The sequence below is a fragment of the Mus musculus genome, chromosome 1 (genome assembly GCF_000001635.26).
Source record: "Mus musculus strain C57BL/6J chromosome 1, GRCm38.p6 C57BL/6J".
Lineage (NCBI taxonomy): Eukaryota > Metazoa > Chordata > Mammalia > Rodentia > Muridae > Mus > Mus musculus.
In genome coordinates, this window is record NC_000067.6 from 59,949,378 (window position 1) to 59,976,232 (window position 26,855).

Consider the following 26,855-nt stretch of genomic DNA (forward strand, 5'->3'; position numbering starts at 1 on the left):
ATAATTGCGAACATACTTCCCCTTATTTATTCCTTAGAAGTTAGATTACATTCTCACAATATTTTCATGTCTGGAATTTAGACTCAAAAATTTGTAGTAGAGGATTATTCTGCATACCATTTATTTTTGTGCCCCCAAAACCTTTATATTTTGGGAGAGCTATATTACATTGTTGATTTTGTGTGTGTGTGTGTGCTCACATATCTGCATGCTTATACTGTAGAGTGCTTGAGTGCATATAGAAATTAGAGCACAACTTTGTGAAGTCAATTCTCACTTTCCAACTTTACATGAATTCTAGGGATTAAACATAGGTCAGCAGTGCGCTATCATACACTACTAAGCCCATTTACTGGCTCCATTGCTAATAGATTCCATAAATGTAAACATCTCAACAAATGGTAGTCTGAAAGTGAAGTTTCATACTTTTACATCTATCAAATTGACTAATTAAGAGGATGCTAGAATGTTAACATATAATAATTTATAAATTTATAGTTAAAGAGTTGAAGTCCAGCTAGAGGTGGTGACATGTGCTTTTAATCTTAGCACTTGGGAGGCAGAGGCAGGGAGAGCTCTGAGGCCAGCCTGGTCTACAGAGTGAGCTCTAGGAAAGCCAGGGCTACACAGAGAAACCCTGTCTTGGGAAAACAAACAAACAAACATTGAAGTCCAATATTGTACAAGCAGTTCATGATTGCATGCTAGTTTGGAGTTTCTTTTTATAGTATTACCACATTGTAATTAATTAGACATTTGTACAATCATTTACCCATTGTTTTTCATACTTACTAGACAGTGAATCCCAGTAAGGTGAAGCTGTGTCTGGCTCACTGTTGCTGTTTTCTCAGGAACAGCAACCGTATACCTGAGTAGTAAGTGCTTGAGGAGATTTTGAGGAGCATTTGCAAAGCCGTGGATCAGCAGCACAGTATTGCACTCTTGGTAATGGAGAATGAAAGGCTGCAAAGACTTCTAGTACTGTTTGCAGTTAAGTTTTTGCATTGAAAAATTGTAATTACAAACTAAATTCGACATAGAGGACTTACTCCAAGAAATGTCATCTTATTGGTTAGGATAGAATAGACAGACAGGCCTGAAAACATAAAGCCTGGCCTGGGCACTTCAGGAGGGCCACCTGGTACCCCTGCAAGATGGCTGTGCCTGTGTTTAAAGTACCTCATTGGACCTGAAGATGCTGGAGCATCCAAACAGACCATGGCTTTTGTAAATAGGCAATGCTGAAGCCCATTGTGATAACCACATCCAAAAGGCTTTTCCATCTAGGGAGCCAGGCCTGGGTATGTTATAGGAAGATTCTGGTGTCCCCATGACTCTGGAAACGTTGTTGAACTGATGAATAAAATAAGAGTAAACCTCTGAAGAACTGGGTGATGGGAGTTGTGAGCCCAACCCTGTCTACAGTCTCCTGTGGGTTCTCTAATTTTAGTTTTTGGTTTTGGTTTTTGTTTTCTTTTTATCTTAATGGAAGCCATGTATTTTTTTTTAAACAATTTTTTTATTAGATATTTTCTTCATTTACAATTCAAATGCTATCCTGAAAGTCCCTTATACCCTCCCCTCGCCCTGCTCCCCAACCCACCCACTCCCGCTTCCTGGCCTGGCATTCCCCTGTATTGGGGGGTATATAATCTTTGCAAGACCCAGGGCCTCTCCTCCCAATGATGGGAAGCCATGTTCTATTAATCATGTTCCTTGATTGAATGTCACCCAAGATGTCTCCCAGAACAGTGGCACCACCTCTGAGCCTGCATTCTCTTCACTATCCCAGAAGTTACATGCCAGCACCATTCTGCCTGTTCACATCCCATGACCCCCACCACTTGGAATATGTGTTGAAAATGCCTCCGCCCCTTTATCTGTCATATAAATCATTATACCAGAATTATACTTGCCTGTGTGATCTATATAGTAGCTGCAAGATCTAAGTTACATAAAGGGAAGTTCCATTACTTCACATCACAGTGTAGATAGAAGAAAGATTTACATTTCCCTATATTGTTATCTGTAGAAGTCTTTTGTTTAAAGTCCAGCAACTTTAAGATATTTTGAGCCTTTTTATAATAAAATGATTCTCCTGAATATTCATCAGCATATTTCTAGATACCTGTAAATTGGAATGTACTCTTCAGTGCTCAAGCCCTGAAATCTTTGACACTATGAAAACACCTGCATGCCACCCAGTGCTAGTCAATGGAAGAATTCATGTATCAATTTTGCTATGTTTTTATAATGTGTTGCTTCTTTATTAATTTGTTTAGAACTTCAAAGAGTTTTTAAGTCCAATCCTGTAAAGGATTGGACTTGAGCTTTTCTTCATAACCAGACAGTTGGAAACCAGTTCCCAGGATGCCACACTGTATGCCCCATCTCCAAAATAAGTTACTCTTTTTTTTTGTTTGTTTTCCAAGACAGTTTCTCTGTGTAGCCTTGGCTGTCCTGGAATTCTGTAGACCAGGCTAGCCTCAAATATCAACTCAGATATCCTGCCTGTGCCTGCCTCCCAGGAAATCTGGGACTAAAGTCCTGCATCACTAAACCTGCTTAAAATAATTTTATTCTTAAAAAAATTAATTTTATTCTTGTTATTTGATATCCTAAACTTTCTTTTAGATTTTATTTAAAATTTCCTATGATGGTGAATTGTAAATATCCCAACATGAAAGGTTTTGTTTTTTTTTTTTGTTTGTTTGTTTTGTTTTTTCACCATTAGGTGGACTGAATTTAACCACAACCATCTTCTGGGGAAGAATTGAGAAAAAGCAGTCTCTTTAATCCATATTTTGAGCCATCTTCAATTACTTGTTGCAGCAGTGCCTATGTTACTAAATCTGTTTAGTTTGAGGTTTAGAGTCCTGGGACCAGCACTAATTACCCTCACCACCAAATACATCTAAGCTTCTCTGCCAGTCTCTGGATTTGACCTTAATGTCTGGTCCTGACTTGTCATTGTTGTTGTCTAGTAAAAAATTCACAAAAAGCTGAAAATTTGTCACTTCTTGTTTAGAAACTGGAACTGTAAATAGCAATCAAGCTTTCTGTTGGGAGAGCCGGTACAATAGAAAGCAGATAGATGGTGATTGTTAGATGCTGCACTCCATGTTGGCCCAACCTCTTCTCCACATGTTCCACTGGGCCAGTTCAGAATTTACAAATAACCTTATTAGTAAAAGAAATAAAATACAGCTTAACACTGATTATAATCAACTGATGCTAAGATACTGATGAGTAGTTTATGATTGTTAAAATATGCTAGAGAAATGGCTCGGTGCTTGGGAGCACTGTTCATGCAGAGGACTGGGGTTTATTTCCCAGCACAATATGGTGGCTCACAACAATCCATAAACACATACAAGATACATATATAGACTTGCAGGCAAAACACTCATAACACATAAAATAATAAAATCTTTAAAAATTTAAAACAGTTTTACCAGCTCTAATTTTTTTGTAGCATATATTATTTAATAGAAAAAGTCTGGTGTGCTGTTGTTAAATACTTTTTGTTAAAATAACTTTTTTCCCTTCTACAATAGACCGAGAGTGCATGGGCTGAAGAATATGAAAAGAAGAAAGGGTCTCATAAGCGCTCATCATCCTGGGGCAGCACAGAACAGCTTAAAGAGGTCAGCAAAATGTTCTATGGAAGCAGAAGTTTGGCTTTCCCAATTTGCTAGTTCCTTAAAGTTGTGGGCTGCAAATGTCATTTTCCTGGTGCAGGGGGAGGGTATTTATGTGTGCATGCATATCTGTGTGAGGATATGTGTGCCTTCATGAAAGTGTGAAAAGCAGAGGGTGATGTCAGGGGTTGGCTACTTTTACCTTTTTGAGATAAGGTCTCTGAACTTACCGATGTTTTAGTTGTGCTGACTGACCAGTGAGCCTTAGAGATCCATCTGTCTTTTTTCCACCTCCTGTTAATCCCACTGAATGACAGTAAACACCATCACCTAAATTATTTGGTCAAATTAGGCAAGCCTTATTTTCTGTCCAGTGGGGTTATCTCTCTGAAATGGGGTTTGAAATACTTTTGAAAATAAAAGCATTGAACTTTTAGAGGGCTTTCCTGGAATTGAGGGATTTTCTGAGGAATCTTGGTTATGTAGGAACTTAGCTGAACATTTTAAAATTATTTGGCAGAACATCTTATCAGGGTACATGCAAGGTATGAGTTAATTCTGTAGGGTAGAGAGCATGTCAACTTGAATTTTGCAGCAAACAGAAATAAACTTGTTCTGTCCTTATAAAAAAATAGTTTGCATCCATAAGTTGGAGTCCAGCTGGTCCATCACTCCAAGCACAAGGACAGTAGATGAACATGGGAATTGGAGACCTGAACTCAACTGTTAGTGCTTGTGCAGCAAGCCCTTTACCACTAACAGCTTTAGTGTACCTTCCCCCCATTTACTTGAGAAATAGCAACAGAAAAGGTTACTATGTTAATTTGGGGGAAAAAAAAGGTTTGAAGTCAGATATTAGTGTATACCTATAATCTCAGTAGTCAGGGAATTGAGGCAGGAGGATTGGATTGCTGAGTTTTGAGCCTGCTGAACCACGTCCCCTCCCTCAAAAGAAAAAAAAAATATTTGAACAGAAAATGTGCATATATTAACCTGATGATGCAAGGCTTGCTTTAAATAGAGTTTGTATGCATCTCAAAATATATACAGACATCAGACTTATAAAATTAGTGGGATTAAGAAACTGGCATTTTTCAATCCCACTAAAATCAGGGACTAGACAAGGCTGTTCACTCTCGCCCTACCTATTCAACATTGTACTTGAAGTCCTAGCCAGAGCAATTAGACAACAAAAGGAGATCAAGGGGATACAAATTGAAAAGGAAGAAGTCAAAATATCACTTTTTGCAGATGATATGATAGTATATATAAGTGACCCTAAAAATTCCACCAGAGAACTCCTAAGCCTGATAAACAGCTTCAATGAAGTAGCTGGATATAAAATTAACTCAAACAAGTCAATGGCCTTTCTGTACACAAAGGATAAACAAGCTGAGAAAGAAATTAGGGAAACAACACCCTTCTCAATAGTCACAAATAATATAAAATACCTTGGCGTGACTCTAAGGAAGTGAAAGATCTGTAAGATAAGAACTTCAAGTCTCTAAAGAAAGAAATTAAAGAAGATCTCAGAAGTTGGAAAGATCTCCCATGCTCATGGATTGGCAGGATCAACATTATAAAAATGGCTATCTTGCCAAAAGCAATCTACAGATTTAATGCAATCCCCATCAAAATTCCAACTCAATTCTTCAACGAATTAGAAAGGGCAATCGGCAGATTCATCTGGAATAACAAAAAACCTAGGATAGCAAAAACTCTTCTCAAGGATAAAAGAACCTCTGGTGGAATCACCATGCCGGACCTAAAACTGTACTACAGAGCAAGTGTGATCAAAACTGCATGGTACTGGTATAGTGACAGACAAGTAGACCAATGGAACAGAATTGAAGACCCAGAGATGAATCCACACACCTATGGTCACTTGATCTTTGACAAGGGAGCTAAAACCATCCAGTGGAAAAAAGACAGCATTTTCAACAAATGGTGCTGGCACAACTGGCGGTTATCATGTAGAAGAATGCGAATTGATCCATTTCTATCTCCTTGTACTAAGGTCAAATCTAAGTGGATTAAGGAACTCCACATAGAACCAGAGACACTGAAACTTATAGAGAAGAAAGTAGGGAAAAGCCTCGAAGACATGGGTACAGGGGAAAAATTCCTGAATGGAACAGCAATGGCTTTTGCTGTAAGATCGAGAATCGATAAATGGGACCTCATAAAATTGCAAAGCTTCTGCAAAGCAAAAGACACCTTCAATAAGACAAAAAGGCCACCAACAGGTTGGGAAAGGATCTTTACCTATCCCAAATCGGATAGGGGACTAATATCCAATATATATAAAGAACTCAAGAAGGTGGACTCCAGAAAATCAAATAACCCCATTAAAAAATGGGGCTCAGAGCTGAACAAAGAATTCTCACCTGAGGAATACCGAATGGCTGAGAAGCACCTGAAAAAATGTTCAACATCCTTAATCATCAGGGAAATGCAAATCAAAACAACCCTGAGATTCCACTTCACTCCAGTCAGAATGGCTAAGATCAAAAACTCAGGTGACAGCAGATGCTGGCGAGGATGTGGAGAAAGGGGAACACTCCTCCATTGTTGGTGGGATTGCAAGCTTGTACAACCACTCTGGAAATCAGTCTGGTGGTTCCTCAGAAAATTGGACATAGTACTACCAGAGGATCCAGCAATACCTCTCCTGGGCATATATCCAGAAGATATCCCAACCGGTAAGAAGGACACATGCTCCACTATGTTCATAGCAGCCTTATTTATAATAGCCAGAAGCTGGAAAGAACCCAGATGCCCCTCAACAGAGGAATGGATACAGAAAATGTGGTACATTTACACAATGGAATACTACTCAGCTATTAAAAAAATGAATTTATGAAATTCCTAGGCAAATGGATGGACCTGGAGGGCATCATCCTGAGTGAGGTAACCCAATCACAAAGGAACTCACACAATATGTACTCACTGATAAGTGGATATTAGCCCAGAAACTTAGGATACCCAAGATATAAGATACAACTTGCTAAACGCATGAAATTCAAGAAGAAGGAAGACCAAAGTGTGGACACTTTACCCTTTCCTAGAAATGGGAACAAAACACCCATGGAAGGAGTTACAGAGACAAAATTTGGAGCTGTGACAAAAAGATGGACCATCTAGTGATTGCCATATGCAGGGATCCATCCCATAATCAGCTTCCAAACGCTGACACCATTGCACACACTAGCAAAATTTTGCTGAAAGGACCCAGATATAGCTCTCTCTTGTGAGACTATGCCGGGGCCTAGCAAATACAGAAGTGGATGATCACAGTCAGCTATTGGATGGGTCACACGGCCCCCAATGCAGGAGCTAGAGATATTACCCAAGGAGCTAAAGGGAACTGCAACCCTATAGGTGGAACAACAATATGAACTAACCAGTACCCCGGAGCTCTTGTCTCTACCTGCATATGCATCAAAAGATGGCCTAGTCGGACATCACTGCAAAGAGAGGCCCATTGGACTTGCAAACTTTATATGCCCCAGTACAGGGGAACGCCAGGGCCAAAAAGGGGGAGTGGGTGGGTAGGGGATTGGGGGGGGTGGATATGGGGGACCTTTGGGATAGTATTGAAAATGTAAACGAGGAAAATACCTAATTAAAAAAAATTTTTTTTTAATTAAAAAAAAAGAAACTGGCATTTTTCTGCATATGATAGTGTTTTTGAAATTTAGTAACTTGATTTCGGATAGCTTTGTGTTATTGTTTTCTGTGTATATGATTAATATCATTTCAGTTTACACATAATAGAAGTAAAAGAGAAAAATTCAGTCAAAGGAGAATAATAAGATAGCCATTAAAATTGGATTTGTAGCTAGGCATGTTGGCACATGCCTTTGATCCCAGCACTTGGGAATAGGATGCAGATGACCAAGAGTTGGGGGCTAACTTTGATGTGTGGTTTGATTGAATGTCTCCTATATTTCAATATTTTGTCTGAGTTGGTGGCACTGCTGGGGGATAGGTTTAAAAGGTGTGGCCTTGCTGGAGAAAGTATGTCCCTGGGGATGGGCTTTGAGGTTTACAAGTCATGTGTCATTCCCAGTTTGCTCTCTGCTTCATGCTTGTAATAAAAGATGCAAGTTTTCAGCTTCTTGTTCTAGCCACTATTTTGCTCCACAATCTGATAGGATAGAATTGCAGCAAGGGGTAAGATGGCAGACCTGTGCCAAGCTGTGCCCTTGAGAAAAACATCTACTGTAAGAGGTTTATTGGGGGAAGGGAGAACTAAAGGCTGTTCCAGAGTGGGGACATGATGGAGAGATAGAGGCAGACGGGAGGGGGGGGCAGGACACATACACATACATACACATCGAGATCTGAGGTAGCTGGAGGCCCTTTTATGCACAGCAGACACCTGGCGTTATCTGGTGGTGGCAGGTGGTGACATTTGCTGCTGCTAGGTCCCTGAGAGCAGGCCAGTGGGAACACCTATTTGCTAACAGCATCATGGCCACTATCCCTCTATAACTGCAAGCCCAAACAAACTTCTTCCTTTTGTATTATCTTGACTCATGATATTTAATCACAGTAATAATACAAAAGTAGCTGATATACTTGGCTAATGGGATCCTGGCTCAGAAAACAGCAAACTGTATTCGATACTTAAAGATTTTATTTTAAGTGTATTTTATGGCTTGGTGTTCTTGTAGTTTCCTTCCTGTTGCTGTGATAAAACATTTTGACCAAAAGCAACTTGATGAGAAGAGATTTTATTTGCTTAAGGTGAGAGAGAGAAGGAGGGGAGGGAGAGGATGAATATCTCATTTCATCAAAACAGAGACAGCAGAGTGGAGTAAGCCTATAAAAGCTCAAAGCCTGTCCCCCATGCGATGCACCTTCTGCAGGAAGGCTTACCTCCAGAAGGTTCCATAACTTCCCTAAAACAGCATCACCAACTTAGGACCAAGTGTTCAAATACATGAGCCTTTGGAAGATATTTCTCATTCAGATATACACACTCGGCTTGATTTGTAAATATCATTTTAATTTTTGCATTTGTAAAGGCAACAAGAGATTTAGTTATTTCTAAGCATAATTTAAATACTGAAAACTGTTTAATACTTGAGAAACCTCAAGATTAACATCAATGTTCAATGTACTTCTGTTTTTCTTTAGATCCATACATATATGTGCATAAAAATATTGAGCAATTAGATTTTATAGTATGGTTTAAAATTTCAGAGTATTACAGGTGAGTTCATTGGTTCTTATTAAGCAAGAATATGTTTTTGTTTAGTGTGAAAAACACTGTTTCTGCCCATTCTTCCTTTCAGATTGCAAAATTACGCCAGCAACTGCAGAGAAGCAAACACAGCAGTCGTCACCACCGAGATAAAGAAAGGCAGTCTCCATTCCATGGCAACCATGCAGCTATTAACCAGAGCCAGGTAAGGAAAGAGATTGCTTCTCTTCTAGGTTGTTTGTAATCATTTAGGTTAGAATATCCAAAACCATGTATGAAACAGTGGTTTAACTCATAAATCACAGCCTTTTTCCCTCCCTTAAATCTACAAAATAGTTTCATCTGGGAGGTGTATCCTGTTAACAGTTTAAAAGTAGTTTCATTTATTTGCTTTGGGAATCTTTTTTCCAGATAGGGTCTCTTTCCAGAGCCTAGGCTGTCTTGGGATTCACTATGTAGAGCACGATGAACTCACAGACACCCACTTTCTGTGTTTATTCCCCATCGTGTTTTTACTCCAGGTCACTTCAGAGTTAAGATCAAATTTTATCAAATTACATGGTACATTGTAGGAGTTGATAAGGTTTTGAAGTGATTTTTGAATACCAGTTTATTAATGTGAGAATTTTTAGCTAGGTATACTGACAGAAGGCTGTTATCTGTATTAGGAGGCTGAGACAGGAGAGTTATTTGTAGCAAGAGCTTTCTCAAACCTAAGTGGGCCAGGCATTGTGATGCTTACTTTTAGCCCTAGCTCTCTGGAGGCAAAGAAAAGATAAATACAATCAACAGTTTGCTTTCAACACAGAATCCACCTACCTGTGTCTCCTGAGTTCTGGGATTAAAGGAGTGTGTCACTACACCTAGTTTATACTCAGCAATTTTTAAATTGAAAAGTTATTCACAATATTGTTCCTTAAAAATTGAATTTTCCTTTTTTTTTTTTTTTTTTTTTTTTTTTTGAGACAAGGTTTCTCTTGAGTAGCCTTGGAACTCACTCTGTTACCAGGCTGGCCTTGAACTTATAGAGATCAACCTGCCTGTGCCTCCCAAATGCTGGGACTACAGGTGTGTGCCACCACCACCCAGCTGCAATTGAATTTTCTTAATAAAAATTACTAAGCTTAAGTCTTGTGAGTTGTCTAGGAGGGTAGCATGCCTCCCAAGCCTGAGCTCAGGTTCAGAACTCACATGGTAGAAGAGAACCAGTTCTCCTAAGTTGTTCTCTGATCTTCACACGTGTGTGTATACACACACACACACACACACACACACACACACACACACACACGAATACACATGTTTAAAAAAAAAAAAAAAGGAGGAGGTTGGCTGTGCCTTTATTCCCAGCACTCAGGAGGCGGAGGCAAGAAGATCTCTGATTTGGAGAATCACTCCTACCCTCATTCCCACCCCACTCCCTCCAAAAAAGAAAATTTATCTATCTTGAATCTTTATATTTGATAACTAACCCCAAATCAGACACGTATGCATCTTGACTGTTACATCAGTCATATTGATGTTTATTTGAGACTCTCAGAGCATATTAAGTTATTGATATGATGTTGCTTAGGTAGGTCCTCTCTTGAGTGGAAAAAAAAGCACATTATCAAGACTAAACATCGAATAGTTTATTAATACTTACCATCTGATGGTATTGTAGGAAAAGTAGCAATAAAGAAATAATCTCATGTCCCCATCAAATCTTATTTTTGAGGGATGTAAGTAACTAGTTAATTCTAATAATGTACAGTAAATATGTTGATAGAAAGAGTTCACAGTGCAGGGATACTTCTCTTTGAACTGAGGACGAGCCATCCAGAAAGGGTTCTCAGAGAAAATGTTATCTGGTTGATCCCTGAAATATAGTTGGAGTTAGCCCAACAACAGATAAAGTCATGGCTCCAGTAGGGTGGCAGTACAAGATTAGGAGATAAATAGCAGACAGACCTTGAAGTCTTCACAGACTTGTTGTAATACACTGTGTCTTCATCTTAGTTGTACAAAAGAACATTAATTTTTTAATGTTGGAAATGAGACTCATGATCCCAAATGCATTTTATAGTGTTCACTGTAGGCTTAGAATGAATTTAGTAGAGGACAAATAATACAATCCAGGAATCATTTACAGAGTTAGAATTGTGAGTAAGGAGTCAGAGTTGACCTGGAATACTGTAGAGACCTAACACTGGTGAGAAGGTAGTACTAGTTGGAGTCTTTTGAACTGCCTAGGATAAGTAACCGACTGACATTTAGGAAGTGGAACTGCTGAACTGCTTACTAAATGACACGCATTCCCCTCGGGATTTGTGTTATTATTGGCAATTAATCTTCATATTGTAATTTAATATTATTAACTCCCACTTAATAGGAAGTTGAGACCCTGAGAGGTCAGTTATCTTAAAGGTCATATGAGACAGGCTTGGCGTCTCACCTAGACATTCTGACATGAGTCTCTGTGTTTTCACACTTTGCTAACTGATGATGGCTGCCAAAATACAGTAATGATGGAGAGATGAATAAAGACTGGGGCCATTTTAGTCTTTGAAGTACAATTTTAAAAATTTATCTGAAAGTACATACTAAAGTAGAAACAGGGTCCTAAATAAGGTCAACATTTTAGATTTGTGCTGTGCCTCCTCTTCATCAGAGAAGCCTCTGACTGCAGTGTGCAGCAGCTAATGCAGACCAGAACCGCCAGTGCACTGAGATTAGCAGAGCTCAGCCTTCAACAAGACAGCTTTGAGCCTCTAAGGCTCAAGGAACATTCTGGAAGAGGGACTGGAGAGAGTAGAAGAATCAGGGTAATGTCTACTTGAAGATAACCTCCAGGCATGATAGATTCTGGGCTTCTGAACTCACTGCACTGGCTATCTGCATGAAGCCCACATGAGGCTGGACTCATCAACATTTCATTATGCAGTGGTGGAGGAGCCTATGAAGCAAAGCCCGCACCTCACTGAGGGACTATTGGCAACTGATGGTTGTTGGAGGAAGAGGTAGCATTTCTTGAGTGGTGCAGCCACCTGATAAGTTGCTTTTGCTTAAGTGTATAACCTGTCACTTATGCTAAAGCAAAAAAACAAATTACTGTAGGTCACATAGAAAAGAAGACGTGGGCTTAGGGAGGGGACGTGTTGGGTAGAAGTGTTTTAGCAGGGAAAGGGGTAGATAAGAGAGGAGAAAATAGGGTGTTGATGGGGGGTGAAACTGCTAAAATTATATAAATGTATGAAATTGTCAAAAATAAAAAAATACTTTGGGGGAGGTCGGATGCAAATCAAAATGAATAGAAGACCTACAAAAGCTACAACTGAAATTGATTAGAAGAAACAGGCCTCAGTGTGATGCTCGATTAAGCTGGGGGCTTCCAGGATAGGATCACACACACACACACACACACACACACACGAAAAAGTATATAAATTGACATTTGAGGTTGTTTTATTATCTCTTAGCAATGAAAGGACAGTTGTTAATTATAGTCTCTAGTTAACAGATTTTTTTTTTTTTTTATATTAAGTTCTGAATGGTTTTCCTCACAAGCTCATTTTTTGTTGTTCTGTCTCTGGGAGTTGAAGGAGCACTGTTGGTGGGGAGAATGACTCTTGCTAAGTTTCTTAGATGTGAAGTTTTCACGTCCTTGGTTTTCAGAAGTGATAAGGTCCTCAGGTGCTTTAGGATAATATTCCTTCAGAGTCTGGGTAGGAAGTGCAGCAGCCAATTTCATAATTGTCTGAGTGCTGCACAGATGTCAGAGAGTAGAACGCCAGCTTTTCACAACCACAAGAACTGATTTCCAAGGTGAGAGTTAAAAGCCATACAGTTGTTCTCTGGCTGCCATTACAGCCTTAAGCAAAAACGTTCTTCCCAAGGATCCCCTTATTTCTTTGGGCTAATGACACAGTAGTTTGAGGATGGAGAGACAGTGAGATTAGAAAAAAACAAACATTTCTTCTGAGAAATGAGGATTGCTGGCTGCACTGGAGTCTGTGTGCCAGTCCATCAGGGCTGCTGTGCAATTTTTTAGGGTTAGAAATGAAACTATGTACTGCTGTGATACATGTGACCAAGGATAGCGGTAATGTAGGCACGCTGAAGAGAAGATGAGCCAGATGAGAAAGAACATAGTTTATCACCCATTGAAAGTCAATAATGGTGACGGACCATGAAGCCTCAAGGTGGCATGGAGATCCCCAAGTGAACCCTCACTGTGTGCCTTCTGTCATGGCTGTTGCAAGGAGCAGTTTTCACCTGCCTTTGGTTTTATTTTTTTGAACAGACTTTTTCAACATCCTTATTGTCTATCAAAGCAAGTCTTTATTTCCCCTTTGTTTTGTTTTGTTTTGGTTTGTTTTTGTTTTTGAGACAATGTTTCATTCTATAGTATGGGCTGGCCTAGAAATTACTGTGCATGACCTCAAATATAGGCACATTCCTCCTTGCTCGGCCTCTTGAGTGGTAGAATTAGTGGTCTTAGCCACCACTCTCAGCTCAAGGCAGAGTTTTTTCCTTTTTGTATTTGATGCTTGGCATCTTAGATCCTTGCTGAGGAACCTGCCTCTTCCAAGATTAGCCAGTTCTCTCAATCACATCAAAATGAACCAATATGAAACACATACCTCAACCAGCTCTTCTTAAACTTTTTCACATGATATGTTTTGATCATATTCTTTCCCCTCCCCCCAGTGCCTTCCAGTCCACCCAATTTCATGTTCTCTTTCTCTCTCAAACAAATAAGCAACCCCCCCCCCAAAAAAAAAAAAAACAAACCCACAAGAGGCCTTTTTGTGTTGGGCAACTACTCCTGAGCATGGGACCTGTCCTAGATTATGTTTGAAATACCTAGTATCACTCCATTCCAGGTAGGTTTTTACCCTTCAGAAATTTCACTTTCTTAGCTCTACTTGTCTAACTTCTGGTAGACAACCTTACCATGCTTCAGACTCATCTGTCTGATCCCATTCTCATCCCCATGCTGTGAAGCAGACATTCATGTTAGGTGTTGATGTAGATACTGTAAAAGTAACTTTATTTTTCTATACTAATAGTCATCTCCAAGGCTTGCTGCCTCAGTCTGCTAAACTTGGCCTAATTCTGGAAGCTTCCTACAATGTAATCTAGGCCTAGAATGTTTTCAGCCTCTGAGACTTATTCTGAATAAGCTCACCCCTTCCGAATTTTCTCTGCGCTCTGGCTGGCTGATTTAACTCAGTTGTTCTGACTCAAAACTCCTCCCCAAGCTGCCTGATTCAATCTGGTTTCTCTCAGCTTCTCCTGAATTGCTCTGCTTGGCCTCATACTAACTCTGGAAATCTGTTCTAATCTGGCTCCTTCTCTGGCTCATTCTGCCTTCACCTGTGTCTAGTTTGTTCTCTCTGTACGATTGTTCTGGTAAAACTGCCTCTGTCTCCCTCCTTGTGCTGCTCTACTCTCCCTCTCAACTCTACTGCACTGCTCTCCGAGAACTCTATGTTCCTGTACTGTACCCTCTTCCTCCTGTGCTGTCTGCCTCTCCCTTAAGTAGCTTCCCTTTCATCTCTCTTCTCATGAGAGTTGGACATATCCCATTCTGTCAAATCTTTCTCTGATTCATCACTTTATGCCACTCAATTAGTCATCACTTTCAAACATGGGTGCTTCCTTCTACAAACTAACCTTACCTTCATTGTTGGGATTAAAGATGTGTACTAAAGGCATGCTTGTATTCCAGCCTGAAGGATGAAAGGTATGTATTAAAGTCTGCCACAGCCACACCCTAACTAGAAACAGGTTCAAAGTTACTATTGGCCATGTTTTCTGATATTCTGATTCTTTCCGAACCATTCCACCAACAGAGGTCCAAGCATTTAAATATATGTACGTTGGGGGGTTGTGTTCATTCAACCCACCACATTCCAAATGTCACGTGGGTATATAGAGAATGACATGGTGCTGTCTGATTAAAAGCTTTAAGTGGGCCAGAATTTACTGAAGTGTTTACTCTGAGGAGAGAGATTGGGAAAACAGTAAGCATTTTATATTTTTTCCAAAGTACAGATCTGATGAGAGAAATATTTTAAACTTTCTTAGATGTGAGGAATTCTCAGCTAATCTGATAACCTACTTACATTTGTGTATACCGATTTATATTTAGAATTCACATTATTGGAGAAACCACTTTTGATCCAGGAAAACAAATTCTCGTTATTTAATTCCCTAAAAGGGGTGTAGTAGGAGGGGGGTGCCAGAATTTAAAAAGAAAGAAAAAAATTCCTTAAAGTAAAATACCTTGAAATAAAAGATTATTTTTATTCTCTTCAGATGTTTGTTAGAATGTAGTTTATATGAGGAGTGAAATAAAGGACTAATTCCTCATGTTATCTTCAGTAGTTATGTGGGGAATTGCAGGCTGGTCTCCAGTTGAGCTGAGGTCTGAACCCCGAGAATGGTGATAATTCACCTTCATGATATGGTAGGTGATCCCTTATGCTCCTGGAACTCTGGCCCCTCCCCCCACAAGAGAAGCATGGTCAGTAGTCACTTAGGCAATGGCCCAAGCTTTTGACCTTCAGGCTAAACTCCCCAGTTACCTAGCAAAAGTGAAGACCATAAAAAGGGCTGTTCGGCCCCACCTTGCTCTCTTACTCTCTTACTTGTCTCTCTTGTTTCTTACCCCTCAGTCTCCCTACCCCTTTACCCCCTGCCTTTCTATAATAAAGCTCTTAAACCATAGAGAGTCTCTGCCCATCAAGGCTGTGCGCACTCTCGCAGGTCTTGGGAACCTCTTCCCTCATCCCTCTCTTCTATAACCCTGCTGGCTTTAGCAAAGTAGCTCCGGGGTTCCCAGGTAGGGTTACCCCTGGCCACCCCCTGAAGAGTGGGATAGAGGAATGCCCACCCAGGGATGAGTGGAGGTAGTTAGCAGCCCTCTCACACCTGACAGACCAGAGAATAGGGAAAACTCTGACGGGGCGTGGGCCTTTTCCCTTCCCCCTCTTCCCCAGGGCCCCTTTTTTAGTTCCCACATAGTTACATTAGGTTTAACTAAGAAGTCCTTCTCAGGTTGCTGGGTGAGTTCATTTGTTTTAACCTCCTGGTGACAGCTAGTTAAGTTATAGTTAAGTTAAAGTGCTGGTTAAAACCGCTTACCCAGAGGAGAGGTGCACGGGCCTTATGAGAATGACTTGCTCTCACTCCTTTCTTCTCTGTTTTTTTTTTTTTTCCCCTTTGTTTGAGACATTAGATTTTTGATAAATAGTTGCTTCTAAGGAGATATTAAGAAAATCTTTTTGTCTTAGTCAGGGTTTCTATTCCTGCACAAACATCATGACCAAGATCAAGTTGGGGAGGAAAGGGTTTATTCAGCTTACACCTCCAAACTGCTGTTCATCACCAAGGAAGTCAGGACTGGAACTCAAGCAGGTCAGAAAGCAGGAGCTGATGCAGAGGCCATGGAGGGATGTTACTTACTGGCTTGCTTCCCTGGCTTGCTCAGCCTGCTCTCTTATAGAACCAAGACTACCAGCTTAGAGATGGTACCACCCACAAGGGGCCCTTCCCCCTTGATTACTAATTGAGAAAATGCCTTACAGTTGGATCTCATGGAGGCATTTCCCCAACTGAAGCTCCTTTCTCTGTGATAACTCGAGCTGTGTCAAGTTGACACAAAACTAGCCAGTACACTTTTTAACATCTTTCCCTGCTTTGCTGATAGGAAATCTCAGCAAATCCAAATTGGGGAGGCAGCTGCTCCCCTGCCAGGGCCCTGTGTGCCTTTCTTACCATGGCAGCTGAGGACGACTCTCTGCTTTCTTTACAGACAAGCTTACTAATGTGTTCTCATGCTGTGGCACATTACCTCCCCCTTACAGGCTCTTTTTCCCTGCGTCTGTAATTTAGCAGTTGTAAAGCAAAGGAGTACTTGGAAGCCTGAAAACCCAGCACAAGGCCTTGTTTTTGTTGTATGACAATTTGAAGAAATTAGCAGGAGGAGGACACAATTGGTTTAGAACTGTTAATCTAAACAAACTAGTAAGTTTACTATGTGTCCTGAGTGTTTGAGATTGCTGTTAGCCTTCTGTGTTACGTTTCTCTGTCACCTCGTTACACATGAGATGATCGGTCATAGGAAAGCTGACTGCATCTCAAGATGTCTGTGTGCTTCACTGCAGGCCAGTGAGTCATTGGTTTCCTTTCTCTCTATCATTTCAGTTGTTTCCTCTCCAGTCTTTGTTTTACCGTCCATGAGTCCTCAGAAGCAAAGCAGCATTAGCTTTGTCCTTCCCCTACCTTGTTCCTAAAGTGCCTATAGTTTTTACAGCTTTATTTGGGGCTGGAAAGATGGCTCAGTGGTTAAGAGTACTTGCTGTCCTTCCAGAGGATCCGAAGTCAGTTCCTTAACATCCATATCAGGTGACTCATAACTCCCTGTAACTCCAGCTCCAAAGGATATGACACCTCTCTGAACTCTGGTGTCTGCACTCACAGTGGACCATACACATAATTTTACAAATTATAAAACTAAATTAAAAAAAAAAACCGAACAACTTTTGCTTGATCTTATGTTGGAACTTTACATCTGTTGGGAAGAAAGTAGGGTAGTAAAGTAGATAAAAACTCTCTAGGAGTTAGTGGAAGTCCTTAGGAATCCTAAGATAAACAGTAGGTAGCCAGCTCCAGTGACTAGCTTTCATCCTGCCTCATTGCAGTTACAAATAGGACCCGAGTTCAGTGACAAGGCTAGAGACATGGCTCAGTGGTTAAGAGCATCTGCAGGCACACACTCACATAAACAGACATGCACAAATAAATAAATATCTCTCTGAAGAATAAGGAAATGAGGGCCGGGGAGGGAGGTTGAGGTTGAGGTAGGAGAGTAGAGAAGGCAAGCAATGAAGAGAGGAATGAATAGAAAGGTAGCATAGGCTCTGTTCTTGTCAATGAGAGGATGTCACCTACAAGTCTTCCATCTATGGATGAAAGGTATGGTGACATAGGCTTCTAGTCTTAGCACTCAAGATGCTTAACAAGGAGTGTCATGAACTTTACTCCTGCTTGAGTTAACCCTGTCCGGTTGGTGCTCCTTCCCCCTTTCCCCCCCAAAAAAGACATAACCCAATACCAGAAACAACAAAAACCCACTTGTCGGACATAACTGTTAGATATTTGGGGGCTGGAGACATGTCTCAGTGGTTAACAGCACTGCCTGATCTTCCAGAGGAACTAGGTTCAGCTCCCAGAACCCAAATGGCAGTTTTCAGCTGTTGACTCCAATTCCTGATGCCCTCTTCTGGCCTGTGTGGACTCTGCATGTACGTGCACCACATACATGCAGACAAAATACACAAACGCATAAAAAAAAAAGAAATAACACATTTTAAAAAATTAAAATTAAAAACAAATAATATTGGAGAAGCTTGGGGGTATGTGAAAAGATGTGTGAACAAAGGGGTTAAAATTAGAGTCTCTCCAGCCCCGTCTTTCCTTTCTGCTCTTCCAGAGGTCCTGAGTTCAATTCCCAGCAACTACATGGTGGCTCACAACCATCTGTAATGGGATCCGATGCCCTTTTCTGGTGTTTCTGAAGACATTGACAGTGTACTCAGATAAAATAAATAAATCTTTAAAAAAGAGAGAATCATAAGGACATACTTTTAAAAAGAATTAGGAAAGACTAGTTAAGAAACAGTGTGTCCATTATGGGCAGAATAGGGGCCAGGGGTGATTACCTCCTTTCAAAACCATGAATGAGAATACTGAGCTGTTCCTTACATGTGAAGGAAGCTACCTGCCCAGGAGGTAGGATGCTGAGCCCTGCCTTGGGAGTGAGAGCTGTACACTAACAACAGCCAGGAGCTGCTTGAAAGTCAATTCCCTTTGGCTTCTTTCTCACAGATTTCCTGTTTCTTCCCAAGGATACTTGTACTGTGTTTGCTGTGTTTTTGTTTTGCTTGTTTGTTTATGTTAAAGATGAGCAGAAGTAAAAGAAGAAATAAAGCTTCATTCTAAGTTTGAGTCAGACGGTAAAATTACCCATTGAGTTTTAAAGCTGGAGCTCAGTGCCTGCAGATACGTGAGCTTTTGTTTCTCTGCCACCTCTTCCAGGTGAATGAATGAGGTAGCCATAGATCTCAGACCATTGCTATTAGCAGATACCCTCATAAGACCTGTTTTGTATTTTATTTTGAGCATCTTGTTAGGAGGACAGTTAATATTATATAATTATTTAATCTGTCACTTTAAAAAAGTAATACTGTGACAATGAAAACACTTTGGGTAAGAGAAAATCAAAGATGGATTTCCAAAAAGAAAAAAACCAAACAAACACATTTTATATTTTTGTTTTCAGAGGTGAACATATTAAGTATGTATGTAGTGGTATTCATACAATGACTATTACAGGAAAGTTATCTGCAGTTATGCGGTGGGTTCTACCTTATGAATCCTGTCTGTCTGTTGAACTCCATTGTCAGGCTTGGTGACAGGCACCTTGCTCAGCCACCTCACTGGCCTTGTGAAAGCATATCTGAGGTTGCTGTTCTTGGGTTCTCTTAGTGACCTCTAGTTTGTGACAGCTGTTGGTACATTTCTGAGTCAGTCTTGACTGTCGGGCTTTGAGCTCTAAACTACATTTCATATAACCTAAGATGCAGATTCGGTTGCTCTCAAGTTGTTGAAGTCCTTTGGATTTGTTTTTGGGCTATGCCACCTTGAAAACTCCTCTCCCTCTTCACCTCTTAAGGCTCCTGCTCCAAAGAGCACGCTCGTTCCCGCTGGCCCCATCACCAAGTCGTCTGGTTCTCGGTTCCGGAACAGTGTGGAAGGGCTGAATCAGGAGATTGAGATCATAATTAAAGAGACGGGGGAGAAGGAAGAACAGCTGATTGTAAGTAGCCTCCACCCTCAGTGCAGGCTTGCTGTGAACTCCAGAGCTCTGAGGAGTCACATTCGGTTGGCTGTATTTACATTTCTTACTGAGAGAATGAAAATTTGACTTTTTTAAATAAATGAAAATAAAAGCCTTTGACCGTGAAAGGGATTGAAGAATTTTAACTTCTGTTCATTTCACAGAATGAATGGGCCCAACCTTAGTTCAGGTCCTCTAGCAGAAACTGGTTTTCATTTGTAGCAAATACCTCATTTTGCTTTAACTCCCTACAACAAGTTGGAGTTAGTTCCGTGGAGGGTGGGGCAGTTAGAACAGCAAATTGTTTCTAAGGGGTGTCTGCCCCCCACTTTTGTAGGCTGCTTGGTTTGACTTGACTCGCATCTGCATGAAAAATGAGTTTTGTGGCCCAGAGTACTTTTACTCAGCAGTTGTTCTTGAGTGCTGTGGGGGGTTAGTTTGGAGAAAGCCCCTACAGGTGTGTGGGATTTTCTCCCTGGAGGTGAAGGCAGCTGGGTGTGGTGGCTGGCCTGTACTCCCAGTCATTCCACAGCTCCTCCAGTTTGAGGCTGGCTTATATAACTGAAATCCTTTCTCAAACAAACAAAAGACAAAACTTGGTTTAGCTTTAAAAATATACAACTCTCCCATCCCTGTTCTCCATTCTATAAAATGGAGTATGCTTTTCCTGACTAATTAAAGCTAAGTCAGTCAAAGTTGTAGAGGGAGCTGGCTTGTCTGCTGTGTGAGCCACACAAGCTTTCATAAATGTCTCCTTGATTTCACCCTCTAATTAGATCTGCTGTGATTAACCTTTCACTCACAGGAAGGGTTCTTTGAAAAAAACAACTTAGAAGAAGAATGGGCAAGAAGGCCCAGGAATGAAGGGCCTCCTGTGTCACTGGTTAGCACCTTTGCTCTCTTAGGGACCTGTGGCTCACCAAGCTTCTCCTTTACTGTGACAATCCTTTGTATACTTTTAGAAATAACAGTACATGATATTTAGGGGGCAGTACATTTAGTCAGCAGATGTTGACCCTCCAGTGTGCCGTGCCCTGAGAAGACAAATCCTTCCCAGAAAGTGCTGCTCACTGAGGTTAGGTGTGGGTGTCAGTAATGAGCAACAGGAAGGCCCAGGGATAGTAGAAGATGGATGCTTGCTTGTTTTTGAAATGGGGTTTTGCAATATAGCCCAGCTGCTCTAGAAATCAGAATCCTCCTGTTTCGGCCTCCCAAGTGCTAGGAGTACAGATTTGTGGCACCATGCCAAGCTTAGAATTTGATTTGTGAGATTCTGGCCACAGAGCAATGTGGACACTGGATAGATATACTGCTAGTAAATTTCAGAATCAGTGGTATAAACATCTATTTTTAAAATTTTGTAACAGCCACAAGATATTCCAGATGGTCATCGTGCGCCTCCGCCCCTCGCACAGAGAAGCAGCAGCACACGAAGCATTGACACACAGACCCCTGGGGGTGCAGACAAGGGAAGCAACAACAGCAGCCGCTCTCAGTCTGTGTCCCCAACATCCTTCCTCACCATCTCTAATGAAGGCAGTGAGGAGAGCCCCTGTTCAGCTGATGATCTGCTTGCGGATCCCAGAGATAAAGGTACGGTAGGTCGGAGCTTCGTCCAGAGCTAATGGCATACCTCCTGTTTGATCTTTTGTCCTGATCTTTTCCCTGGGATCCCACATGTTGGAGGAATGAGGGAGGGCACCGGGTCAGAACAACTGGAGCACAGTGCAGCTTTGCCAAGGGGCTCTGATGGTGCTTGAGTTAAGTGGGTGTGTAGGCTTTTGTTTGTATTTTTTATTTTCCAGCATTTGTGGTGGATATAGCTACCTTATGAGTGACTAATGCAGTGGTTCTCAACTTTCCTAATGCTCTAACCCTATAAAACAGTTCCTCATGCTGTAGTCAGGCCCAACCATGAAATTATCTACTTCACAACTGAGTGCTAACCATAATGTAAAGTTTTTGGAGATACAGGTTTGCCAAAAAGTTCTGAGTTTCACAGGCTGAGAAGCACTGGACTAACTGAATATTTTCCTGAAAAGTACTTTGTTTTAAATCATTTTCCCCATTGGGAATTTATTGCCTTAATAATTCTTAATGAAATGTGAAGCCTTCAACTTAATGCTGTTGAGGATACTTCTAACAAGGATTAACTTGATTTATCTCAAATCTAAATGAGTGTTCAAAGCAAAGTCAAGATTGGGGGTAGTAAGGCTGAAGGTAGTCCAGTGGTTAAGAGAACTTGTTAATCTTGCAGAGGACCATGATTCAGTTCCCAGTACCAACCCACATCCATCTATAATTCTAGATGTAGGGGACTCTTCTGGTTTCTACAGGTTCTTCATATATGTCAGTGCACATACAAATGGGCACACACATACACGTGATAAATTTTCAAAACAAATTTTTAAAGGTTGGAGTTACATACAATAAGAACTAGCCTAAATATTCCAAATATTAAGTATAAAATCTTACCTTTGAAAAGAAATATGATTATTTTTATGGGCCTATATCAGAGTAATACATTCTGTTAGCTTAATCATAGTTTTTATATGTACTTGAAAACAATGATGTAACAGCTGTCTGTAAGTTGTCCAGCTCAGTTCAGAAGAAGTGTATTGAGAGCCTCTTGCATGCCATTCTGACTGGCTGCCTCTCCCAGGTACCTCAGCATTTGAATCTGGCAACAGCAGAACTTTGACTTAGGGCTTAGTTAATTATTAGTTATTTCCCTGAAATAACAATACATAAGTATATGAAAGAGATGTACCAATCAAATGTGAGCTGATGGTAAATCACAGATTGCTGTGTTTGTGTCCTCCACCCATGCAGAAGAGCAGGCACAGTAGGGTGTGTCTATAGCCCCTGCACTGGAGGGACTAACCTGCCTCCCAAGCACGCCAACATGGCAAGCTTCAGGTCCTGAAGTGAGAGATCCTGTCTCAAATGAGGCAGGATAGTTCGGCAAGTAAAAGCTCTTACCACGCAAGACTTGACAACCGAAGTTCAAACTCAGAGTCACACTGAAAGAGAACCAACTCCACACAGGTGTCCTCTGTTTTCATGTGTGTGCTGTGGCACACACACCTACACACTAATAATAAGTAAAGCTATTTAAAAAAAATAATCCCAAAGCCGGGCATGGTGGCGCACGCCTTTAATCCCAGCACTTGGGAGGCAGAGGCAGGTGGATTTCTGAGTTCGAGGCCAGCCTGGTCTACAGAGTGAGTTCCAGGATAGCCAGGGCTGTACAGAGAAACCCTGTCTCAAAAAAACCAAAAAAAAAAAAAAAAAAAAAAAAAAAAAAATCCCAGCACTGCAAATGCAGGCTGATCTGTGAATCCAAGGCCAGTCAAGGCTGCAGAGCTAGATCCTGTCTCAAAACACTTTTCAAAGGAAGGTGGTGCTCAGTAATGGGAGACATTTGACACCCTCTGGCCTCCACCTATGTATGCTTGGGTGTGAGCACACGCACCATATACACCCAATTTAAGATAAAAATAAATCTTGAAGCCAAGAAGATGACTGAATGGGTAAAACACCTAGTATACAAGCATGAGGACCTGAGCCTCAGTCCCAGGTATCCATGTTGATGTCCGTACATACCCACAGATGCACTCAGAGAATTCAGTCTTGCTGACTCTTCTACTGAGGATAATTTATAGCATCCCCAGAGGTTTTGTGAGTTGATTGGCATTCAGGGTGTATAATTGTCAGTGCTGAAAATGCTGCTTTGCATAAGTGTATAATAAACAACAGTGGAATATTGTATAGGGCCATTGTTGAAGTTCTGTCCTAATCTCAAACCAAAGTCATGTAATGATATTTTTAAACTGAAACTTAATTCAAAAATACAGGCATCAATATTAAAAATCTAATACTTAAATACCACACAAAGAATTTTAAGAAAATGTCTAAGGCATCTTTCTTTTTCACATTTAAATTGTGTGTGTGCGCGTGTTTTTAATATATATCATTTCATGTGCTTTGGTGTTTTGACTGCATGTATGTCTGTATGAGGGTATCATATATAGTGAACCGTAGTTACAAACAGTTGTGAGCTGCCATATGGGTGCTGAGAATTTTTTTAAGGATTATTTATTTATTAATTTACAATGTTCTCCCTGCGTATATGCCTGCAGGCCAGAAGAGGGCATCAGATCCCATTACAGATGGTTATGAGCCACCATGTGTTTGCTGGGAATTGAACTCAGGACTTCTGGAAGGATAGCCAGGGCTCTTAACCTCTGAGCCATCTCTCCAGTCCCCCGGGTGCTGGGAATTGAACCAAGGTCCTCTAGAAGAGCAGCCAGTGAGTGCTCTTAACTGCTGAGCTCTCTCCCTAGCACCGATTATGTTTTTATAAGATTAGAAAGCTGTGTGTACAGTAAAAACTCTGTAGTTCATAATTTACGATCTTGAGTCCAAGCTTAAGGATTTCAGGAACCCTGTGTTCATGTGGTGTGATAGTGTGCGGTGTAGAGCACATGCTCTGCTCAGAGCCCAGCATGCAGTGAAAGTGCACTGTGCAGCTATGGTGCCAGGGCTTCCTTGGGTGTTTGATTTTTGCTTTGTCTTCGGTTGTTCTACATAAGAAATCTTTCATTCTTGCCAGCTTTTTTGTAACCCACAATCAATTATGGGACACCATATGGGTCCATAGTTGAGGAAGGTGAGCATTAAAGCAGGCTGTGATGGTATATACCTATAACCCCAGCACTTGATGGAGGAGAAGGATCACTCATGATCATCTTTGGCCAGTCTGGGCTATGTAAAGCCCTGTCTCAAGAAACAAAACAAAAAACAGGTTGGGTTTTAAACTACATTTGTAGACTGTTGGTAATTGGACTTCTAAAAAAAAATTGTTAGATTCTAGGTTGGATTGAAAATAGCTGTCAAAAATTGCCCCTTGGCTTTCTCATCCCATCAGCTCTACCTTTTTGTATGAATTCCATAATTTTTTTTCCTGGTACTTTTGATTTTTAGAAAGGAATGACTGATGACTTCTGTGAATTCCTTTTATTAAAAAATAGGGTCATAGCACCACTTTTGTTAAGAAATTTATAGTTTAGAGACAGATTGAAAATTTTAGAACAGTTACATAACATACCAAGAAATTTAAATTACTGTAGTATGAACTGAGTAAATCAACACTGGACCTGACTGTCAGAGTAATGAAATGGTCCCTCCCTCTGATAGGGTGCATTTGGAAAATGTTTTGAAACTTTTGAGGTAAGTTTATAGAGAGTTTTGGAAAAATGGTAGAATTTATTTCTTGTTGGTTATGGAAGCTTGTGGTCAGAAGGAAGTGTTGATATGTATAGCAGCTTTGACCTAAAGCAGAGACCAAGCAGAGGAGCAGCAAGAAGACACTGGCAGAGATACAGGGCAGGCCAAGGGTCAATAGCAAGCAGCCAGTGAAGAACTGTTTCAGATACATGTGCTGGGGAAAATACATGCTGAGAGTATTTGCTGAGTATATAGATACAAGGTAGCCAGATTGGTGTGTGTGCAGTCTGAGGAGTCAGTGCTCCAGGACTCAGTAGATACTTGTAAGTAGAAAAGAAACAAAACTGATAATTTATTCTTACATTTACATGCAAGTTTAATTCTTTTTTTTTAAGCCAGCAATGTCTTAGTTGTTGGGGTGTTAATGAAGAAAGCACGCTGCCTGTCTTTGAGTACTTCTCTGCAGAAGTTCAAGAATATTGATTATAGTGTTTTGATGCATTTTATAATAGTGTTTTGATGTCATTTCTTACAGAGAATGGAAACAATTCTCCTTTGCCAAAATATGCAACCTCACCAAAACCTAATAACAGTTACATGTTTAAAAGGGAACCTCCAGAGGGCTGTGAAAGGGTCAAAGTCTTTGAGGAATGCTCGTAAGTACCCCACATAAACACACTTTTTACATTAGAATTTTCAAATAACTTGAAAGGGTAGTGCAGTGATTACTTGCGTATCTCCCACTGAAATTCACAATTATTAGTTTTTCCAGTGTTTGCTGAAAATAGCCCTGGAATTCCAACAAACTATGTATTATTATCTTACTCCAGAATGATACTTAATGTCCACTAACATCCAATTATTCTCATTTCTTCAGCTGTCCCAATTAAAAAATGTGTGTGTGTGTGTGTGTGTGTGTGTGTGAGAGAGAGAGAGAGAGAGAGAGAGAGAGAGAGAGAGAGAGAGAGAGAGCGCTCGCATATGTATTGTCGGAGATCAAAGGATAATTTGTAGGAGTGGAAGTTCTCTCTGACCATGTGGGTCCTGAGGGCGAGCTCAGGTTGCTAGCTTGGTTAAGCCATCTGCCTAGCCTCCTAGAGCATATTCTATGGCTGTTGTCGCATCTGAAGTCAGCCAGGTTTACAAAGGAGATGCAGCATCTGTTTACTTAAGGTGAAGTACATATTTACCCAGAGTGGTTCTTTTTTCAGAGACCTGATAATCCTCAGGTTTTGTTCTCTTTTTTTGGTCTCCAGTGATTTCATATTTCAAAAATTCCAGTATACTTTAGGCTCAGCCATACTACTTTGAGAAGATAATTTAAGAAGTGGTAGATTTAGTCTGTGTGGTACCAAGGGAATTGACCCCAGGACTTCCTTCACACATGCTACATAAACACTCTACCTACGGGCTGTTCTTCCAATTCCTAGAAGCAGAATTTTTCTTATTTTTATTAATTATTTTTTATGTATATGAGTGTTATTTCTTCACCACTTGGGTGTCAGGTGCCCATAGAGGCCAGAGGGAAAAGAGTGGATCCTGTGGGGCTGGAGTTTCAGAAAGTTGTGAGCCAGCACATGGGTATTGGTAGGTAATAACAGCCATTCTTCATAATGGCTTAGCCACTCAGCCCCCAACCAGCAGAATTTTAAACTAGCAACTCTTGTTATTTTACTCCTTATTTCCAGTTTCTTGTGTCTGATTTAAAGCTCAAATTTTGCTTAGAAAGAATGTAGGGTTTTCATTAACAGTGTCTCCTTGTTTTGTAAGTGATGGCTTCAGGATTATAAGTATATATGAGGGCGTGCAAAGTAGTGATGAACATTGGAATATGATGATAGTATTTAGACCTTAACCTTAGATAGCAAGTCTAAGAACCTCCCTT

At 40.6% G+C, this 26,855-nt stretch overlaps 1 protein-coding gene and 1 pseudogene across 1 annotated transcript in view; one reads left to right on the forward strand and one right to left on the reverse strand.

The window, feature by feature from the left end:
- Fam117b (family with sequence similarity 117, member B) overlaps positions 1–26,855 on the forward strand; it is a 72,343-nt gene that overhangs the window by 36,372 nt on the left and 9,116 nt on the right. The window contains exons 3-7 of the mRNA NM_001037725.3: positions 3,558–3,647; positions 8,945–9,058; positions 19,577–19,720; positions 21,109–21,334; positions 25,506–25,626. Of these exons, the coding sequence (NP_001032814.1) occupies positions 3,558–3,647; positions 8,945–9,058; positions 19,577–19,720; positions 21,109–21,334; positions 25,506–25,626 (695 nt within the window). The remainder of the gene's footprint in view (positions 1–3,557; positions 3,648–8,944; positions 9,059–19,576; positions 19,721–21,108; positions 21,335–25,505; positions 25,627–26,855) is intronic.
- Positions 1,029–3,087, reverse strand: Gm18829 (predicted gene, 18829; annotated as a pseudogene).